Source organism: Esox lucius, chromosome 20 (assembly GCF_011004845.1).
Source record: "Esox lucius isolate fEsoLuc1 chromosome 20, fEsoLuc1.pri, whole genome shotgun sequence".
NCBI lineage: Eukaryota > Metazoa > Chordata > Actinopteri > Esociformes > Esocidae > Esox > Esox lucius.
Genome location: NC_047588.1, coordinates 36,390,514 through 36,406,533, shown reverse-complemented (window position 1 = coordinate 36,406,533; position 16,020 = coordinate 36,390,514). Strand labels below are relative to the sequence as shown.

Sequence of the window (16,020 nt, the reverse complement as noted above, 5' to 3'; positions counted from 1 at the left end):
CAGCTCAAGATTATTTGACAGTTCTGGTCCCCTAGTGATGGATGTTAGTGATGCACGCTTCAGACATTGCACTTCTTCACAGACCAAGTAAATACACTTTGAAATAATCTCAAGCGAAAGGTTTGTGTAAGCATTTTATACGCTGTAGAGTGCCCCTGCAGACGTATAACTGAAGCACCCGACGTGTGATACTCCATTCTCTAAGGACCCTGTATCCTGTTTATATTGTCTGCTTGTGGTTTGGAGCCTTGTATACTGTATACCCCCCGTTCTAAATCCAACTGTTGTTACAACGTTGTCTCATTGCAGCAGGCTTGGGGGAGTTGAAATCAGGACGTACTTCCCACTAATCACACCCAGCCAAGACATTCTGATTTCTTTCCCACTGCTTGCCCAACTCACTGTGTGTAGAGTGCAATCCCAGCCAGCAATGCCTCCCCTCCCGGGCAGTGCTGGGCCAATACGCACCGCCCTATAGGACTCCCGGCTACAAGCCGTTATATGACTGTAGGTTCAACTGTGGAGCGCAGTGTGTACCTACCCTGAGAATACAAACAACCGTGTCACAGCCGGGAACCCGTGCCACAGCCGGGAACCCGGGGGCCCAACGCCGCCCCGGGTGAGGGGCCTGGGTCAGAATCCGGAGAAGGTTTTGCCATATCCACCTACCGCCTGGAGCTCACGCTCCTCGAAGAGCCGCGAGAGGACGAGGCGTCGGAGAGGCACGGTCATGATGAGGATGAAGGGGAAGGCGAGGGAGGCCACCGTTGACTTGACCACCCACAGCAGCACAATGCAGGCCAGCTGAATGATGGTGAACATGTTCATTCGCCATGTCTTCACCTGCGGCCCACGCCAAGAGACACGGTCAATGGGCTACACCGCCAATGCTTATAACAAGTGACCATATGCAGTCTGGTTACAATGCACCCTAACCTTATATGATACGTTATAACTGAAACCTAACGCTTCCCACCGGCATGTTTTAACCAGGATTGAACTGCATGCATATTGTACACAGAGAAACACAGGCATGAAGATAGGCAGGCGGGCAGACAGGTATAAAACATGTTGTAAGACAGTCTTTGACGCTAGCCATTCTATCACAGAGCACAGGGTTAAGGATTCTGCCTATGGAAAATGTTGCATAGAATGACATGGATTGAGCTCCATCTAGTGGGGGATCCCTACCAATCTGTTACAGCCTGACAGACGGGGATCCAATATTGACCTGAACTACCGCAAAACTGACATTAGACCAATGGCGACGTGATCCCATTAAATATGTCTGTCAACTACATAAAAAAATGAGAATCAACAAACATCCAAGTCACCAGCAATACAAACATGCTCGGGGTAGCGGGTCCACAGCAGCGACCCAGGTCACAGCCCCACCTTGGTGACGTAGGTGTGGTCCGGGTGGTGCTTGGCGGGAGTGAACATGAGTGTGATGCGCTCGTACAGCTGGATCCCGGTGATGGAGGTGATGCCCATGTAGAGGAAGATCCCGAACAGCACCGCCAGCGGGATGTTACGCAGCACGTCTGTCATCACGATGGACATGCCTGAGGAGAACGGGGCAGTCGACGTTGAGAATTCAGGTGTGTGTGGTCGCTTCTCCGGCTTCAGACCCAAACAGTGCAGAATTGAGTATCGATGGATGAGCACGCCAGACTCCCAATTGATCACCAAGCCCTCAATTACTCCACCCCGGTCAGTTTGTGTGTGGTAAAGTTAAATACGCCGATCGATTATACCGCCGGTATCAGAATGGGACCCCCCCCCCCCCCCCCCCCGGTCGAACAACGCCATCCTACACCTTCCGAACGGCCGCGCCGGAAGTCCACACCCAGCCCATCCCAGAACGGCGCAGCATCGCCCCCTCACCCACGAGCACGGCGACGACCAGGCCCGTCACCCGCTGCTCCTTGACCTCCTGGATCATGGGCTTCTCTCCGGGCGCCGTGGCCTTGCTCATCACGGTGAGGGCGTTGACGTGGGTGACGGAGCGCACGGTGGCAGCGGTGAGCCAGGGCAGGCCTAACAGCGGGCACAGGGCGCCCAGGGTGACGATCAGCAGCAGGTCCAGGTGGAAGCCGGAGCCCTTCACCAGCCTACGCTCCTTCTTGCTAACGATTAGTCTGGAACGGGAAGGTGGGGGGGGGGGGGGGGTGGGGGTGTATGCACTTAGGATGTATGCGCTTACAGGTAAGTCGCTCCGGAGAAGAGGGTCTGCAAAATGACTAACATTTCAAGCTGTATCAACGGTACATTTAGGTGGCCCAGAAGGCTGTTTTAATGTTGCTATTTGTTGGGCATTGTAACAATCAGTGGCCATAGCAACGGGCAGCGCTTACGAGGTGATCTGCGTCTCCATGAAGATGAGGATGAAGACGAGGATGGCGGGCACCACCGACGCTCCCATCATCCACGTGGGGAAGGGCTTCTGGTCGCCAAAAGGGCTGATGAACCAGCCTCGCTTGTCAGGGGACGTGACTGAGAAACCGGACGGCACGTTGAGCTTCTGTAGAAGACCAGGCAACAGACACACGACCAGTCAGGGCAGAGGTACGGTGTGTTGGTAATTATGTTGTATCAGTACGTATGTTAGCGGTTGTTTATGTGTCTGATATGTAACCAGAGCCTTTAGATAACTGTACGGACAGGTGTAGAAGTCAGCTGGGAACAGCCCAGTCATGGTCACCTGGGTATACGTGTCAGGGACGCAGTAACTCAACAGCACAGAGAAGAGGATGGAGATGGGGATGCCAAAGTCACCAATGATTCTTCTGGCCTGAGGGGGGGGGTGGGATCAGGTGATATGACACATTCAGTTCATTGGTTCACTACAGTGTCACTCTGCGCCAACGACAGCCGAGAGATTTTGTGCACCGTTGGACAAAGAAAACGCTTGACACCCCCCGCCCCCCCGGTTACCTTCCCGCCGAGGAAGCGGCTGTTGCGCAACTTCCTGAGGAAGAACGCCACAAAGAAGGTGCCGAGCATGAGGACCAGGGACAGCAGGGCCGTGTTGGGCTGGTTCACCACCGGGCCATCGGGGTCCGACAGGCTGATGAAGTCCATGCCAGGCAGGGTGAGTGTTGGAGGGTAGTTCCTCATCAGAGGATGCTCCTGAAACACCTGGAACAAGGACACAGGCACACGCGTGTTCAAATTGACCAATTTATCTTTTATCGCATTGACTGATGTTTCTGTTATAATTATTATTATTATTATACAGACTACATCTGGACAGGCTCTCACTGATCGTATTGGATTCTGTTTTATTACATTATATTCTATTATACTGCATTCTCTTCCAGAGCTCTGTCCTCATGTAACAAACTGGTTTTACCTTGATGAGCTTGGAGAAGGTCTCGTAGATAAATATGAGCGAGATAAGGAAGGCGAAGATCTCCTGAGTGAAGGGTGAGATGTATTTGACCAGGAAGCTGCCCTCAGCTGCCACTATCAACAGAACTATGAAGACCAGCCAGAACCCAATCCACACCCGGCCAGTCAGGTACTCAAAGCCCTGGGCCTGGCAGAACTGAGGGTGGGAGGGAGGAACAGAGGGAGGGACGAAGGAAAGAAAGAGAGGGATAAGGGAGAGAGAAAGACAGTGAGAAATAGAGGGAGAGAAAGAATGAGAGGGATGAAGAGATTAACAGAGGATGAGGCAGAAGGGATGACCGCGAGAGTGAGAGAGAAAGAAGAAAGGAGGGACGAAGAGGGAGGGATAGAGAGAGAGAATGAGGGGGAGTTAGAGAGGGTTGGAGAGAGGAAAGTGGGAGTGAGGGACATTTAACAGTTTTAATAAAACCGGAAGCATGAACTGGCCTAACAGATGCATCGATCTAACCTTTCTAAATAATCATGAGGAGTTATAGTGACTTTGGGATGGATTAATGTATCCCATTGCCTGCTGTACGTTTTTATGATCAGGCACCTTATAGAAAGCCTCCTCAAACACTAGCAGGGGTCCTGAGAAGCCAATGATGAGAAGTGGCTGTCCGGCCAGCAGTGAGAAGAGCACCCCTAGGGTCGCCGTGGAGATGATGAGCTCAGACACTCCCATCATGCCCTCTGTTTTTTCTCCTGTTAAAATATATTAAAAGGGGTAGTCCAACCCAGACAACATATATGATATACAGTACATGTTGAATACCATGGTATATGACAACCTAATATGTTGTGCAACTACTTTTGCATGTTGTTTTATATAAAAATCGAGCAAACCGAAATGTGAAAGAAATCTAAGATTTAAGTCGATTGCAAAACACACTGCAGTCCTCCCTTTAGACTGGCTGACGGGCTAGATTAAGTATATCCACAGAATGAAACCAGAGTCCATATCAGCAAACGTCACTACCAATGTGTTAAAATGTGACTGTGTGGCTCCTGTCATTTAGTAACAGCTTCTTTAAAAAAAATACAGAACAGCAACAAAGTCCACATCTAAAATATGAACACAAAGAGAAATGGCCGACAGCTGGAAAGTCAGTGCGTTTCCTCCCGCTCCCTTACCCAGCAACCCTCCGAAGGTGATGGTGGGCGAGAGGGCGGCGAAGTAGATGAAGATGACCGCGGCGATGCACTGCGAGTCCAGGGCGTCCTTGATGTCGCTGACATAGCGCGGGTAGCGCCGCTTGATGTCATGGATGAGGCCTCCGAAGGGGACGCCCGACCGCTTCATTGGGTCCACCTCCTGGTCCTCCTCCTCCTCCTCCTCCTCCTGGTCCTCCTGACTCATCTCTGTGGTGGAAGTGGAACAAGTGTGTCTAACACGGCACGGGGTACTGAACAGCAGGGAAGGTTCTGCATTGGATCCTTCCTACACTTTGTCATTAAATTTACTTCCCGGGTTAAATAGCGGAAACATCAAACAAGGTAAAAACGCGTATGTGTAAGCCGGATGAACTATTGACAATTATTATTACTTTTAAATGAGGTCTGAATGCATGAAAAGGCATAAATGACCTTTGGTCTCCCGGTCCGTGCCGGGGGTGAAGAGGGCCAGGCACTTCTTGATGTTCTCCCTCTCCTTCCTCTTCCTCAGCATCTGCTTCTGGAAGGAGGCCACAGTCTTCAGCAGGTCCTTGCCCTCCACGTCCGACGGGGGGATGACGATGCTGCAGTCCAGGAACTCGTTGATCCCGTTCAGCAGGTCCTGCCGGTCGTCCGCACAGTAGGCCACCTCGTGGAAGTTCTGGGGAGGTTCGGGAAAAGATCAGCAACAGCCTGAATAATCCCAGATCCTAATCAAGACTAGCCTTACTTCAAAGCCTGAAAGGATTTTGTCCCCGGATTAGTTTTAATCTGAGTAAAAAATAAATACAAATAAAAACATACAAGTCAATCAATCAATCAATCAAAATTTATTTATAAAGCGCTTTTTACAACAGCAGTTGTCACAAAGTGCTTTACAGAGACACCCGGCCTTAAACCCCAAGGAGCAAACAACAGTAGTGTTGAATTTCAGTGGCTAGGAAAAACTCCCTAAGAAGGTCGAATTTTAGGAAGAAACCTAGAGAGGACCCAGGCTCAGAGGGGTGACCAGTCCTCTTCTGGCTGTGCCGGGTGAGATATTAAGAGTCCAATTGGAATAATAAATACATTTCTCTTGGCTAAATCCAGAGTATATTTGATTTTAGACTAGGTCAGAAGTATGACCAAGTGGACAAGGACAGGAACAGCAACGGTCCCCCCAAACCAGGTAATCCGCAGGTGTGGACCAGGACCTCATCTCCTTCTAAAATTTAAAATTGGAGGAAACTGAGAAAAGTTAGTAGTACATCCCTCATGTCCCCCAGCACAATAATATAGCAGCGTAACACCTTGGAAACTGAGACGGGGGGGTCCGGTGACACTGTGGCCCTACCCGGGGGAGGCCCCGGACAGGGCCCAACAGGCAGGAAATCAATCCAACCACATTGCCAGGCATCAACCAAAGGGACACCCACCAACCGCAACCCCCCTGAATGAGGGCCGAGTATTGCTAGTAGCGTACAGCCCAACTGCACAAGTGCGCAATAGAGAGTCAACAACAAGCCAGTGACTCTTCCCCCGAAGGGCATTGGAGGGAGGGCATCCCAGTGGCGACGAGAGCCCACCTGGCAAGACAGCAAGGGTGGACAGTATCAAGCCTACTGGTCACCTTCACGCCCCCGGGCCAGGCTACACCTAATTATAAACCGTGCTGTAGAGATGAGTTTTTAGTAGACACTTGAAAGTTTGCACTGAGTTTGCATTTCTAACCTTAATTGGCAGATCATTCCACAGGAGTGGAGCTCTATGAGAAAAGGCCCTGCCGCCAATTGTTTGTTTAGAAATTCTAGGTACAATTAAAAGGCCTGCGTCTTGCGATCTAAGGTTACGTGTAGGTATATATGGCTGGATCATTTCAGCAAGGTAAGTAGGAGCAAGTCCATGTATTGATTTATAGGTTAAGAGTAAAACCTTAAAATCAGCCCTAACCCTAACAGGCAGCCAATGTAAGGATGCCAGGACAGGAGTAATGTGTTCAAATTTTTTTGTTCTAGTTAGGATTCTAGCAGCTGTGTGCAGCACTAATTGAAGTTTATTTATTAATTTGTCTGGATAACCAGAGATAAGAGCATTGCAGTAATCTAATCTAGAAGTAACGAAAGCATGGATTAATTTTTCTGCATCAGTTTTTGATAGGAAGTTTCTAATTTTTGCGATGTTTCGAAGATGAAAATAAGCAACTCTTGAGACATATTTTATATGTTCTTCAAATGAGAGGTCAGGGTCAAGGGTAACGCCAAGGTTTTTTACAGTTTTTTGGGATACGACCATGCAGCCGTCGAGGTTCACAGTGAGATCTGCTAACAACGCTATTTGTTTTTTGGGTCCTAAAAGGAGCATTTCTGTTTTATTTGAGTTTAAGAGCAAGAAATTCTCTGTCATCCACTTCCTAATGTCTGAAACGCATGCTTCCAAAATAGCTAATTTAGGGGCTTCTCCATGCTTCATTGAAATATATAACTGTGTGTCATCAGCATAACAGTGAAAGTTAATATTGTGATTTCGGATTACATCGCCCAGAGGGAGCATGTATAGTGAGAAAAGTAATGGGCCCAGAACCGAGCCTTGAGGAACTCCAAAGCATACCTTTGACTTGTCAGAGGATATGCCATCCACACTAACGAACTGATATCTTTCAGATAAATAAGATTTAAACCAGGCTAGAACATGTCCACGTAGCCCAATATTGGTTTCCAGTCTCTCTAAGAGAAGGGAGTGATCAATAGTGTCAAAAGCAGCACTAAGATCAAGAAGCAACAGGACGGATGCGGAACCTTTGTCTGAGGCCATTAGAAGGTCATTTGTTACCTTCACGAGTGCAGTCTCAGTACTATGATGGGATCTAAAACCAGACTGGAATATTTCATAAATGTTTTTTGTCTTTAGGAAGGCATTCAGTTGTTGGGAAACACATTTTTCTAAGATTTTTGAGAGGAACGGGAGGTTCGATATTGGCCTATAATTGTTTAATATGTCGGGATCTAGATTAGATTTTTTTAGAAGAGGCTTAATTTCCGCAATTTTTAGTGAGTTTGGTACGCATCCGGAGGAAAGGGAGCAATTTATTATGTTCAGCATTGGCTGACCTAGCACAGGAAATAACTCCTTAAGTAATTTTGTAGGAATCGGGTCTAGCTGAGAGTTTGTGGGTTTAGAACTCATTACAAATTTTGTAAATGTGTCGAGCGATACGGTATCAAAAAACTCAAGTGTCCCCATTGACACCTGATCAGGGAGGCTCCGGAAATTTTCCGGACAACCGAGATTTTTAGGACCATAACTATTTAGGGATTCAGTTATTTGTTTTCTAATGGTGACGATCTTTTCATCAAAGTAGTTCATGTATTCATTACAACTAAAGTGAAGACCCACTTCACATGCTAAGCTTTGCTTTTTTGTTAACTTTGCAACTGTATCAAAGAGAAATTTTGGATTGTTTTTGTTCGCCTCAATCAGGTTGGAGAAATAAGCTGATCGAGCAGACGTGAGTGATTTTCGGTATTGTACTGTACTGTCTATCCAGGCTAGTCTAAATACTTCCAACTTGGTGGAGCGCCACTTTCGCTCCAATTTTCTGGAGGCTTGCTTAAGTGCTCTAGTATTGTCGGTGTACCAAGGAGCAAGTTTCTTGTTGCGTATTTCTTTAGTTTTTAGTGGTGCAACTATGTCTAATGTATTTCGCAGTATTGAGTTTAGATCCTCGATTTGATCGTTTACAGATTTATTTACTCTGTCATTTAAGAGCGAACTAGTAAGAATATCAAGGAATTTATTTGTAATCCGAGAATTTATAGTACGGCTTTTGAAACTCATTGTTTGGGGGGCAAGTGAATTTCTTGTTTTAACGGTAAATGTAATAAGACAGTGATCCGATAATCCAGGATTTTGGGGGTAAATTATTAGATCTACAATATCTATTTCTCGTGACAGGACTAAATCTAAGGTGTGATTGTGGCAATGTGTTGGACCTGAGACATGTTGGATGAAACCCATTGAGTCGATTATGGCTTGAAAGGCTTTTTGAAGAGGATCATGGGGGTTTTCCATATGGATATTGAAATCGCCAAAAATTAGAATACTATCTGCCATGACTACAAGGTTAGACAAGAATTCTGGAAACTCATTGAGGAACAATGTGTATGGCCCGGGGGGCCTATAAATAGTAGCTATGTAAAATGATTTATCGGCCTGGTTAACTTTCATGAGTAAAACTTCGAAAGAATGAAACTCTGTGATATGTTTGAGAGTAAGTTTATATTTACTGTCATAAATATTAGCGACACCCCCTCCTTTTCGGGATGCACGAGGGATATGATCACTAGTATAGCCAGGAGGAGAGGCCTCATTTAAGGCAGTGAATTCTTTAGGCTTTAGCCACGTTTCACATAAACCAATAGCATCTAGTTTATGATCAGAGATTAATTCATTTACCGCAACTGCCTTTGGAGCAAGAGATCTAATATTTAGGAGTCCCATTTTGAGATGCGAAGTGATACAATTATTTTTATTTTTGACCGAGGTGGAGGAAGGCTTTATCTTAATAAGGTTGTTTTTGTTAGCACTACCTTGTTTAACTTTTCTCAGCCTGGAACGAGTCACAGTGGCAATAGGTAAAGCTGTACTAACTACTCTGGCTATGCTATTGACAGACTCCACTATGCTAGCAGGCTGGCTAACAGCCTGCAGCCTGACCTGCACCCTATCTCATGTTAAAGCTATAGGAGTGAGACTCCTGTCAATGTTCCTAGACAAAAGAAGAGCACCACTCCAGCTAGGATGGAGTCCGTCGCTCCTCAGCAGATCAGGCCTGGCCCTATTTCTGGGAGAGTCCCAAAAAGAAGGCCAGTTATCTACAAACTCTACCTCCTGCGACGGGCAGAACTCCGTTTTCAGCCAGCGATTGAGTTGCGCAAGTCTGCTGTAGAGCTCGTCACCACCCCTAGCTGGGAGGGGGCCAGAGACAATTACTCGATGCCGACACATCTTTCTAGCTAATTTACACGCTGATGCTATGTTCTGCTTCGTAACCTCTGACTGTTTCATCCTAACATCGTTGGTGCCAACGTGGATAACAATATCTCTGTACTCTCTATACTTGCCAGTTTTAGACTTCGCTAGCACCAACCCCAGATTTGCGGCTACGTCGGTGGCTCTGCCCCCCGGTAAACAATGTACGATCGCCGGCTGATTCTTTAGTCTAATACTGCGTGTGATGGAATCGCCAATGACTAAAGTTTTCAGTTTTTCAAGTCCACCGGTAGAACATGCCTGCCGACCATTCCCCTCCGAAGACGGCTCGGGTCTTGACTCCGACTCCAGTGGGGAAAACCTGTTCAAAGTCTCAGTTGGTTTTAGCAACGATTCAGGTTTAACTGGTCGACGGCATTTCTTCCCAGTGACCAAGAGAAAGTTATTGCCCGGCTGCAGGAGCTGTGCCGGGGGGCTAACAAAACTATCGTTTCTACCTGGTGGCACTGACGCAGATTTTTCTATTTCTACACTAGCATAATCCTTGCCTGGCATTTGCGTCAGAAGCCGAGCCTCTAACTCTGCTATCTTTAACTTAAGACGAACATTCTCCTCCGTGTTGTTGCTACAACAATTACAGTGAAAAGGCATTGTAATGATACTTAGCCTCGGGTGTTCAGGGGTGAGTAGTTCTGTTAATTATGTCCAAAAAGAGTCCCGGTGTAGAAAAGTTGGGTAAGAGGTCAACAGATAAATATTGCGTTGGTAAAACTCTAAAATAGAATTTTGACCAATTAGTTTATATCGAGTAAATTCGAAAAAGTTTGGCAGGTAGCCAGGTAGGTAACAGCAGGCAGGGTACAGCACGTCAACAATCCCACAATGCAGTTCGTCTCAGCAATATACACTAAAGATATGCCACACTCTAATCAGCTAATCAAGTTTGTTCTGTTTACAGCTAAGGGTTTTAATGTTGGCTACCTTGTCGGACATGAGGGTGGAGAAGGAGCGTCCAATCTCGTGGTAGTCCATGTTGGCCTGGGCGGGTCCGAGCAAGACGAAGAGGAAACGGACCGGCACAGGCACCTCCAGCACAGACTCCAGCAACACGGCCTCGCTCAGCCTGATGAAGGCCATGGCTGGCTGTTCCAGGAAATCCACACAGCCTGAGGAAAAATGCACAGTGGGAAAAGGGTTAAAGATGAGGACAATAAGAGGGCGAGCCACAGGAAAACTAGATGTCTGAACAAAACATTTAAATGTACTCCAAATTTCCTAAATTTGGCACTTTATACATTTATGTCCAATCACCATTTTTTTTCTATAAGCATCAGGACAGTGTACATAATCGCAGGCATGTTCCAATATGGCATCATTTTAAGCCAGTAAAAAGTTGATTTGCACACTGAACAATGTAGAGCACCAGAGATTTTAAAAAGTGCTAAAACAATGACATCATATCTGAATTCCTCTATCATTATTAACCTTCTCCGTTGGTACACATTGCCTTTGGCCTGACACGTGAACTGAGTCAATATCTCCACAGACAAATAAAGCCCTGGAAATACAGATATAGAGGAGAGCGGGGGGGGGGGGGGGGTTGGCCGAGCTAAACAGTTAGCGAAGCCAGTCCTTATTTCTGGGAATATTTAGGAGGAGGTCATCAGTTCACAGAGTGTGAGAAAGAAAAGAAAACTCATGGATTTTAAAGTAGTAAGCAACTTAGCATAGCTCTAAGAAAAGTCAAAGACTAGCGTCATAACTCATAACACGGTCATAACCATGTCATTATCGAAGATGGATAGTTCAGGGGCAGAGGGGCATGTGATTTCTTTGATGGGACACTGACTGTGATTTATAATATATGCATGAAATATATGTGACAGTTCAGCACATAGGCTAAACAAAGAGCATCATTTTTTTTTGACCACTATCAATGTCAACAAAATTGAAAGTATATCCCTCACCCCAGATTATCAGTGTGGGATTAGGCTATGAGCTTTTTCTGACCACAACAATATCCGATAAGCATGATAAACTATGCGCACTCAGCTCTTCACTATACTGGAGCTTCATTCATATCACAGAAGCCTGACTCCGGACATTTCCTTTAGAAGTCATTTTCAGTTCTCTGCTGCAAATGAATGGAACAAATTACAAAAGACTCTCAAACTTGACACTATTACCACTCCTTACTCCTTATAAATACATTATCTGAGCTGCTACTTAATCACTGCATCTGCTAAGCACTTCCATATGTATATATACATATCACCTCACACGATAAGCAACATATTTGCAGAACCTTCTATGGTGTGCCTTATTGGCATACTTAACGGGTCTCTTGCCAATGTCTTTTAAGGGAACTTAATACTGAACTTTAACTTGGTTCTGTGATCTGTTCATGACGATGCAAATAGCCATCTGCAGCTTTCCTTCCCATGATTTCAACACCTTAAATGTTTTCCCAATGTTTCCATTATTTGAAGATTAGCTGAGGGGTCCAGTTGAGGGTTGTGCAGTCGGTAGGTGTTCCAGAAGATATGTCTCTGGGAATTTGGTGTGTGGGAATGTTGGTTCAAACTTCAACAAGCAGAGTGATAACAACCCAAATGGCAACAGAATAATTGCAAAGTATCATTTCAGATGCAAGTTTTTCCCAGGATTGTATTTTATTCAACTGTTTTCTGAATGTCATTTCTTTGGGGGGGGGGGGTGTTATTCATTTATTTATTTATATTATGATGGTCATAATGCTTCTTGACGAGTGACACAGAATTCACAGACGCAAGCACAAACACACACTTTCCTTACCCACTAAGACCACAGTAGCCTCGGCGTCCCTGGGGATCTTGGCTAGGAGTTTGGAGTGCTTGGTGAGCCCATGGTCAAGGACAATCGGCAGGGGGGGGTGAAGAGCTTTCTGAAGTCACAAACCAGACAAATGTTAACAGCTGTATTGGAAGAGTTAGGTTATTTTTGTTTCAAGCTTAGCAAAGCGAACACAAAAGCTTTCCTAGACAGTCACAGCAGATGTCCAGGCACTCTATTTTTTATTAGCTGGTCCAAAACACACAAGTGTATTTAAAAAACATACATTTTGAATGACCCTCATGAAATTTAAATAGGCAAACAGTGCCTATATGGTTTTTATCAGCAGATATAAATCAACCCACACCCGTGACAAAAGGTACAAAATGGCTCAAATCAACTTTCAATTGTTTTAATACAGTTGGAGTTTCAGATTGTTTCATGAGCTGTTTTCAAGCCACAGGGAACATTAAACTTTCATAATGAATTCACTGAGACGTTTTAACAAGAAGCACCTTTAAACTAAGGACCTAATTCCTCACATGTGGAGTGACTAATGGGAGCGTTTCTTCAGTTTCTGAATCCAAGCATTATCTAGGTTTCTATTTCCCACTGTGGCTGGATTACTGAAGGGGTTAGCTGGGTCAAATGGCAGCCCAATTTCCCCTACTAACTGCATCTATGGCGTTTCTTTGTACAACATAATGTATGTTCTGATACTATACAACTGGGGGGAATTAGAGTATGATATGTAAATCATTGAATACATATTTAAAGGTGACATTTTGGTAACATCTTGAATTAGCCCTGTCGCTAAACACATACATTGCTTTCAAGTGAGTTGGATGAGGCCATTGAGCTCAGGAGAAGTGAATTCTGTACATCTGAATGAACAGTGAGGCTGGAAATCTCTGCTGCAGACACAAACATGAAATGATAAACAGCTCTGGCTGCATTGGTCGCACTGGACTTACCTTGGCCTAGCATGAATGAGTACAAAGCGAAACAAACGAGCAACACTCTGCCCAAGCCACTCACAAACAAGCTCACAAACACCTCTTTGTCATTCTCTATGGCTTTGTTGTCAAGGTGATGGAGGTGGTGGTGGTGGGCCTCGGCCAGGTTGACGCCCACCAGGGGCAGGACGGTCTCCGGGACATGGTTGTGGTTACGGTTGAAGCTGGTCTGAAGGCTGGTACTGGAGTGGTTGCGGTGAAAGAGGCCCTCCTTTTCGTCGTTGGGGTGGCTGCAGGTGGAAGATGCCGGAGGCCAGGTCAGGGTAACAACACAGGGGTGCGAGGAAAACAGCGAGCAACCAGAACGCTCATGAAGGTTGTTAGGCACTGAAATATTGACTGTGATGCTTTATGTTATTGTGTCCATTCAGGAAGTGGTTTAGTGGATGACGGTTAATGCATTGAGTATCAGAGTCAGAATCTAAAAGCATCAGTAACATACAGTCCAAAGGCTGAATGCCTGGAAGATTCTATCAAAACAATTATGGATCCGACCTATTCAATTGGGCAACACTCAAAGGGCTGTGCACGTATTTACTGGCACACAAGGTCGTGTTGGATGTGATCCTTTTATGAAGGACAAACCTGTGTGTGTGTGTGTGTGTGTGTGAGAATCCTGGCTCCTGATATCATTTTTTGGTGACATGACCTCCATTGCCAAGTCCATTCAATCTGTTTACCCGTCTCCTGAGACAGACCCGAAAGCCCAATGTAACAGAGACGCAAGTTGTGACAACACAACAGATTGTACTCAAGGTGTGACAACACAGCATATTGTACTCAAGGTGTGACAACACAGCGGATTGTACTCAAGGTGTGACAACACAGCAGATTGTACTCAAGGTGTGACAACACAGCAGATTGTACTCAAGGTGTGACAACACAGTGGATTGTACTCAAGCTACGCCCAGGGAATCTTTAAACATGAGCTAAATTCTATAGGCACCCGTGATGCGTTTCCTACCAGAACATGAATTCCTATCCAATCTTGGACAGGTGCAGATAATTAGAAGGTGTTTCCCATGAAAAGCAGCTGGTGACATTGTGGATCTGTATAAATGGTTGCCTTTAGGATTTGCCTAATGGTGATAGGCTGCCTGGTGACTTACGACTGACTCGTAAGTGATATACAGGGAGGTTGGCAGGTGTCACTTCTGGGATAAAGCCACAACTATTCTTTGACAAAAATGTCTGGGCTTTATACAAGTTTGGGCTTTATACATTTTTCTCAAGGCAACAAATGGACCTTTATTTTCCTGGCTACATAATTGTTTTTCCAAAAGCTACAGTAAGGCCAGAGACCTCACTGAATCCCCTATTATTACAATATGTAGGTGCCGATACATGTGATACAGTTCTGTGTGAGTGTGTGTGTGTGTTTGAAATCTTACAAGATGTAGACTCACATTCAATCATGGCAAGACTCCTCAGTCTCTAACTCCAAATGACGGCTGACATCTATCTCAGACATCTAAGGCTTTTCATCTCATTGTAAAGTTTTATAGATGACCCTTTCATGTCGGTATGACTCAAATCTTTTTTTCTATATGTTTTCTATTTTATTTTAATATTGCAGGCCTTAACTGAAAGAAACACACGTCTCTAGCTTCATTTCCCAGTATACTGTATATAAAGGTAAAACAAAATGATAATGACGGCTCATCCATCATGTGCAGAGCAAACAAGCTGGGCGGTCCTGAATGGAGTGTGTGGGCATAGGACAGAACTGGCATGACGTCCATGTGAATTAGTTACAACAGTGCCATATATGGTTCAGCCAGGAAACCAGGCACTCAACTGACCATGCTAGTGACCAAATGCATTCCACCAATGGGTGTAGGTCTGACATCACTCTATTCAAATGGCAGTGAACCATTGTACTTTAAATCCCACCCACAGAGCCACACGGCGCAGTGGACCAGTGAACCAGTGGACCAGTGGACCAGTGAACTGGGGCTTCCGCTCAGCATGAGTGTCTGATTTAGAGCGGGTGAACAGTGTATAGGGCAGAGGGCAGCATGGAGGCCGGGTACCACTCACTGGTGTTTGAGCAGCAGGGCTCGCAGCACGTTGGCACGGTCCTCCGCTCTAATCTGGTCCGAGATGATCATGGTCTCCACCATCAGGTGGGCAATGCCGGGCAGGGTGTTCTGATCCAGATCCAGCAGAATGGCACCTCAGGGTGGCATGAGGGGGGGAGAGAGAGAGGGCCACAGATTTATCACCTGTTGTTGAGTGTGCCTGTGTCCGTGTGTGTGTGTGTGTGGGTGTTTCTGTATGGTGTGTGTGTGTGTGTGTTTCTGTGTGGTGTGTGTGTGTTTCTGTGTGGTGTGTGTGTGTGTGTGTTTCTGTGTGGTGTGTGTTTCTGTGTGGTGTGTGTGTGTGTGTGTTTCTGTGTGGTGTGTGTGTGTTTCTGTGTGGTGTGTATGTGTGTTTCTGTATGGTGTGTGTGTGTGTTACTGTATGGTGTGTGTGTGTGTGTGTGTTTCTGTGTGGTGTGTGTGTGTGTTTCTGTGTGGTGTGTATGTGTGTTTCTGTGGTGTGTGTGTGTGTTTCTGTGTGGTGTGTGTTTCTGTGTGGTGTGTGTGTGTGTTTCTGTGTGGTGTGTGTGTGTTTCTGTGTAGTGTGTGTGTGTGTGTGTTTCTGTGTGGTGTGTGTGTGTGTGTGGTGAAGGCTT

At 45.9% G+C, this 16,020-nt stretch overlaps 1 protein-coding gene across 5 annotated transcripts in view; it reads right to left on the bottom strand.

Annotated features, from left to right (window-relative positions):
- Positions 1-16,020, bottom strand: part of slc4a3 (solute carrier family 4 member 3) — a 44,007-nt gene that overhangs the window by 3,924 nt on the left and 24,063 nt on the right. For 4 of the 5 annotated variants that reach the window (XM_029115752.2, XM_013139184.4, XM_034288968.1 and 1 more), the window contains 14 exons: positions 15,384-15,519; positions 13,366-13,573; positions 12,331-12,439; positions 10,498-10,682; positions 4,981-5,209; positions 4,528-4,755; positions 3,950-4,098; positions 3,356-3,550; positions 2,938-3,141; positions 2,705-2,794; positions 2,358-2,524; positions 1,888-2,141; positions 1,396-1,565; positions 670-843 (listed from right to left, as the gene is read on the bottom strand). In XM_029115752.2, coding sequence (XP_028971585.2) covers positions 670-843; positions 1,396-1,565; positions 1,888-2,141; positions 2,358-2,524; positions 2,705-2,794; positions 2,938-3,141; positions 3,356-3,550; positions 3,950-4,098; positions 4,528-4,755; positions 4,981-5,209; positions 10,498-10,682; positions 12,331-12,439; positions 13,366-13,573; positions 15,384-15,519 — 2,498 coding nt within the window. The remainder of the gene's footprint in view (positions 1-669; positions 844-1,395; positions 1,566-1,887; positions 2,142-2,357; positions 2,525-2,704; positions 2,795-2,937; positions 3,142-3,355; positions 3,551-3,949; positions 4,099-4,527; positions 4,756-4,980; positions 5,210-10,497; positions 10,683-12,330; positions 12,440-13,365; positions 13,574-15,383; positions 15,520-16,020) is intronic. The other variant, XM_013139185.4, reaches the window with a different exon arrangement.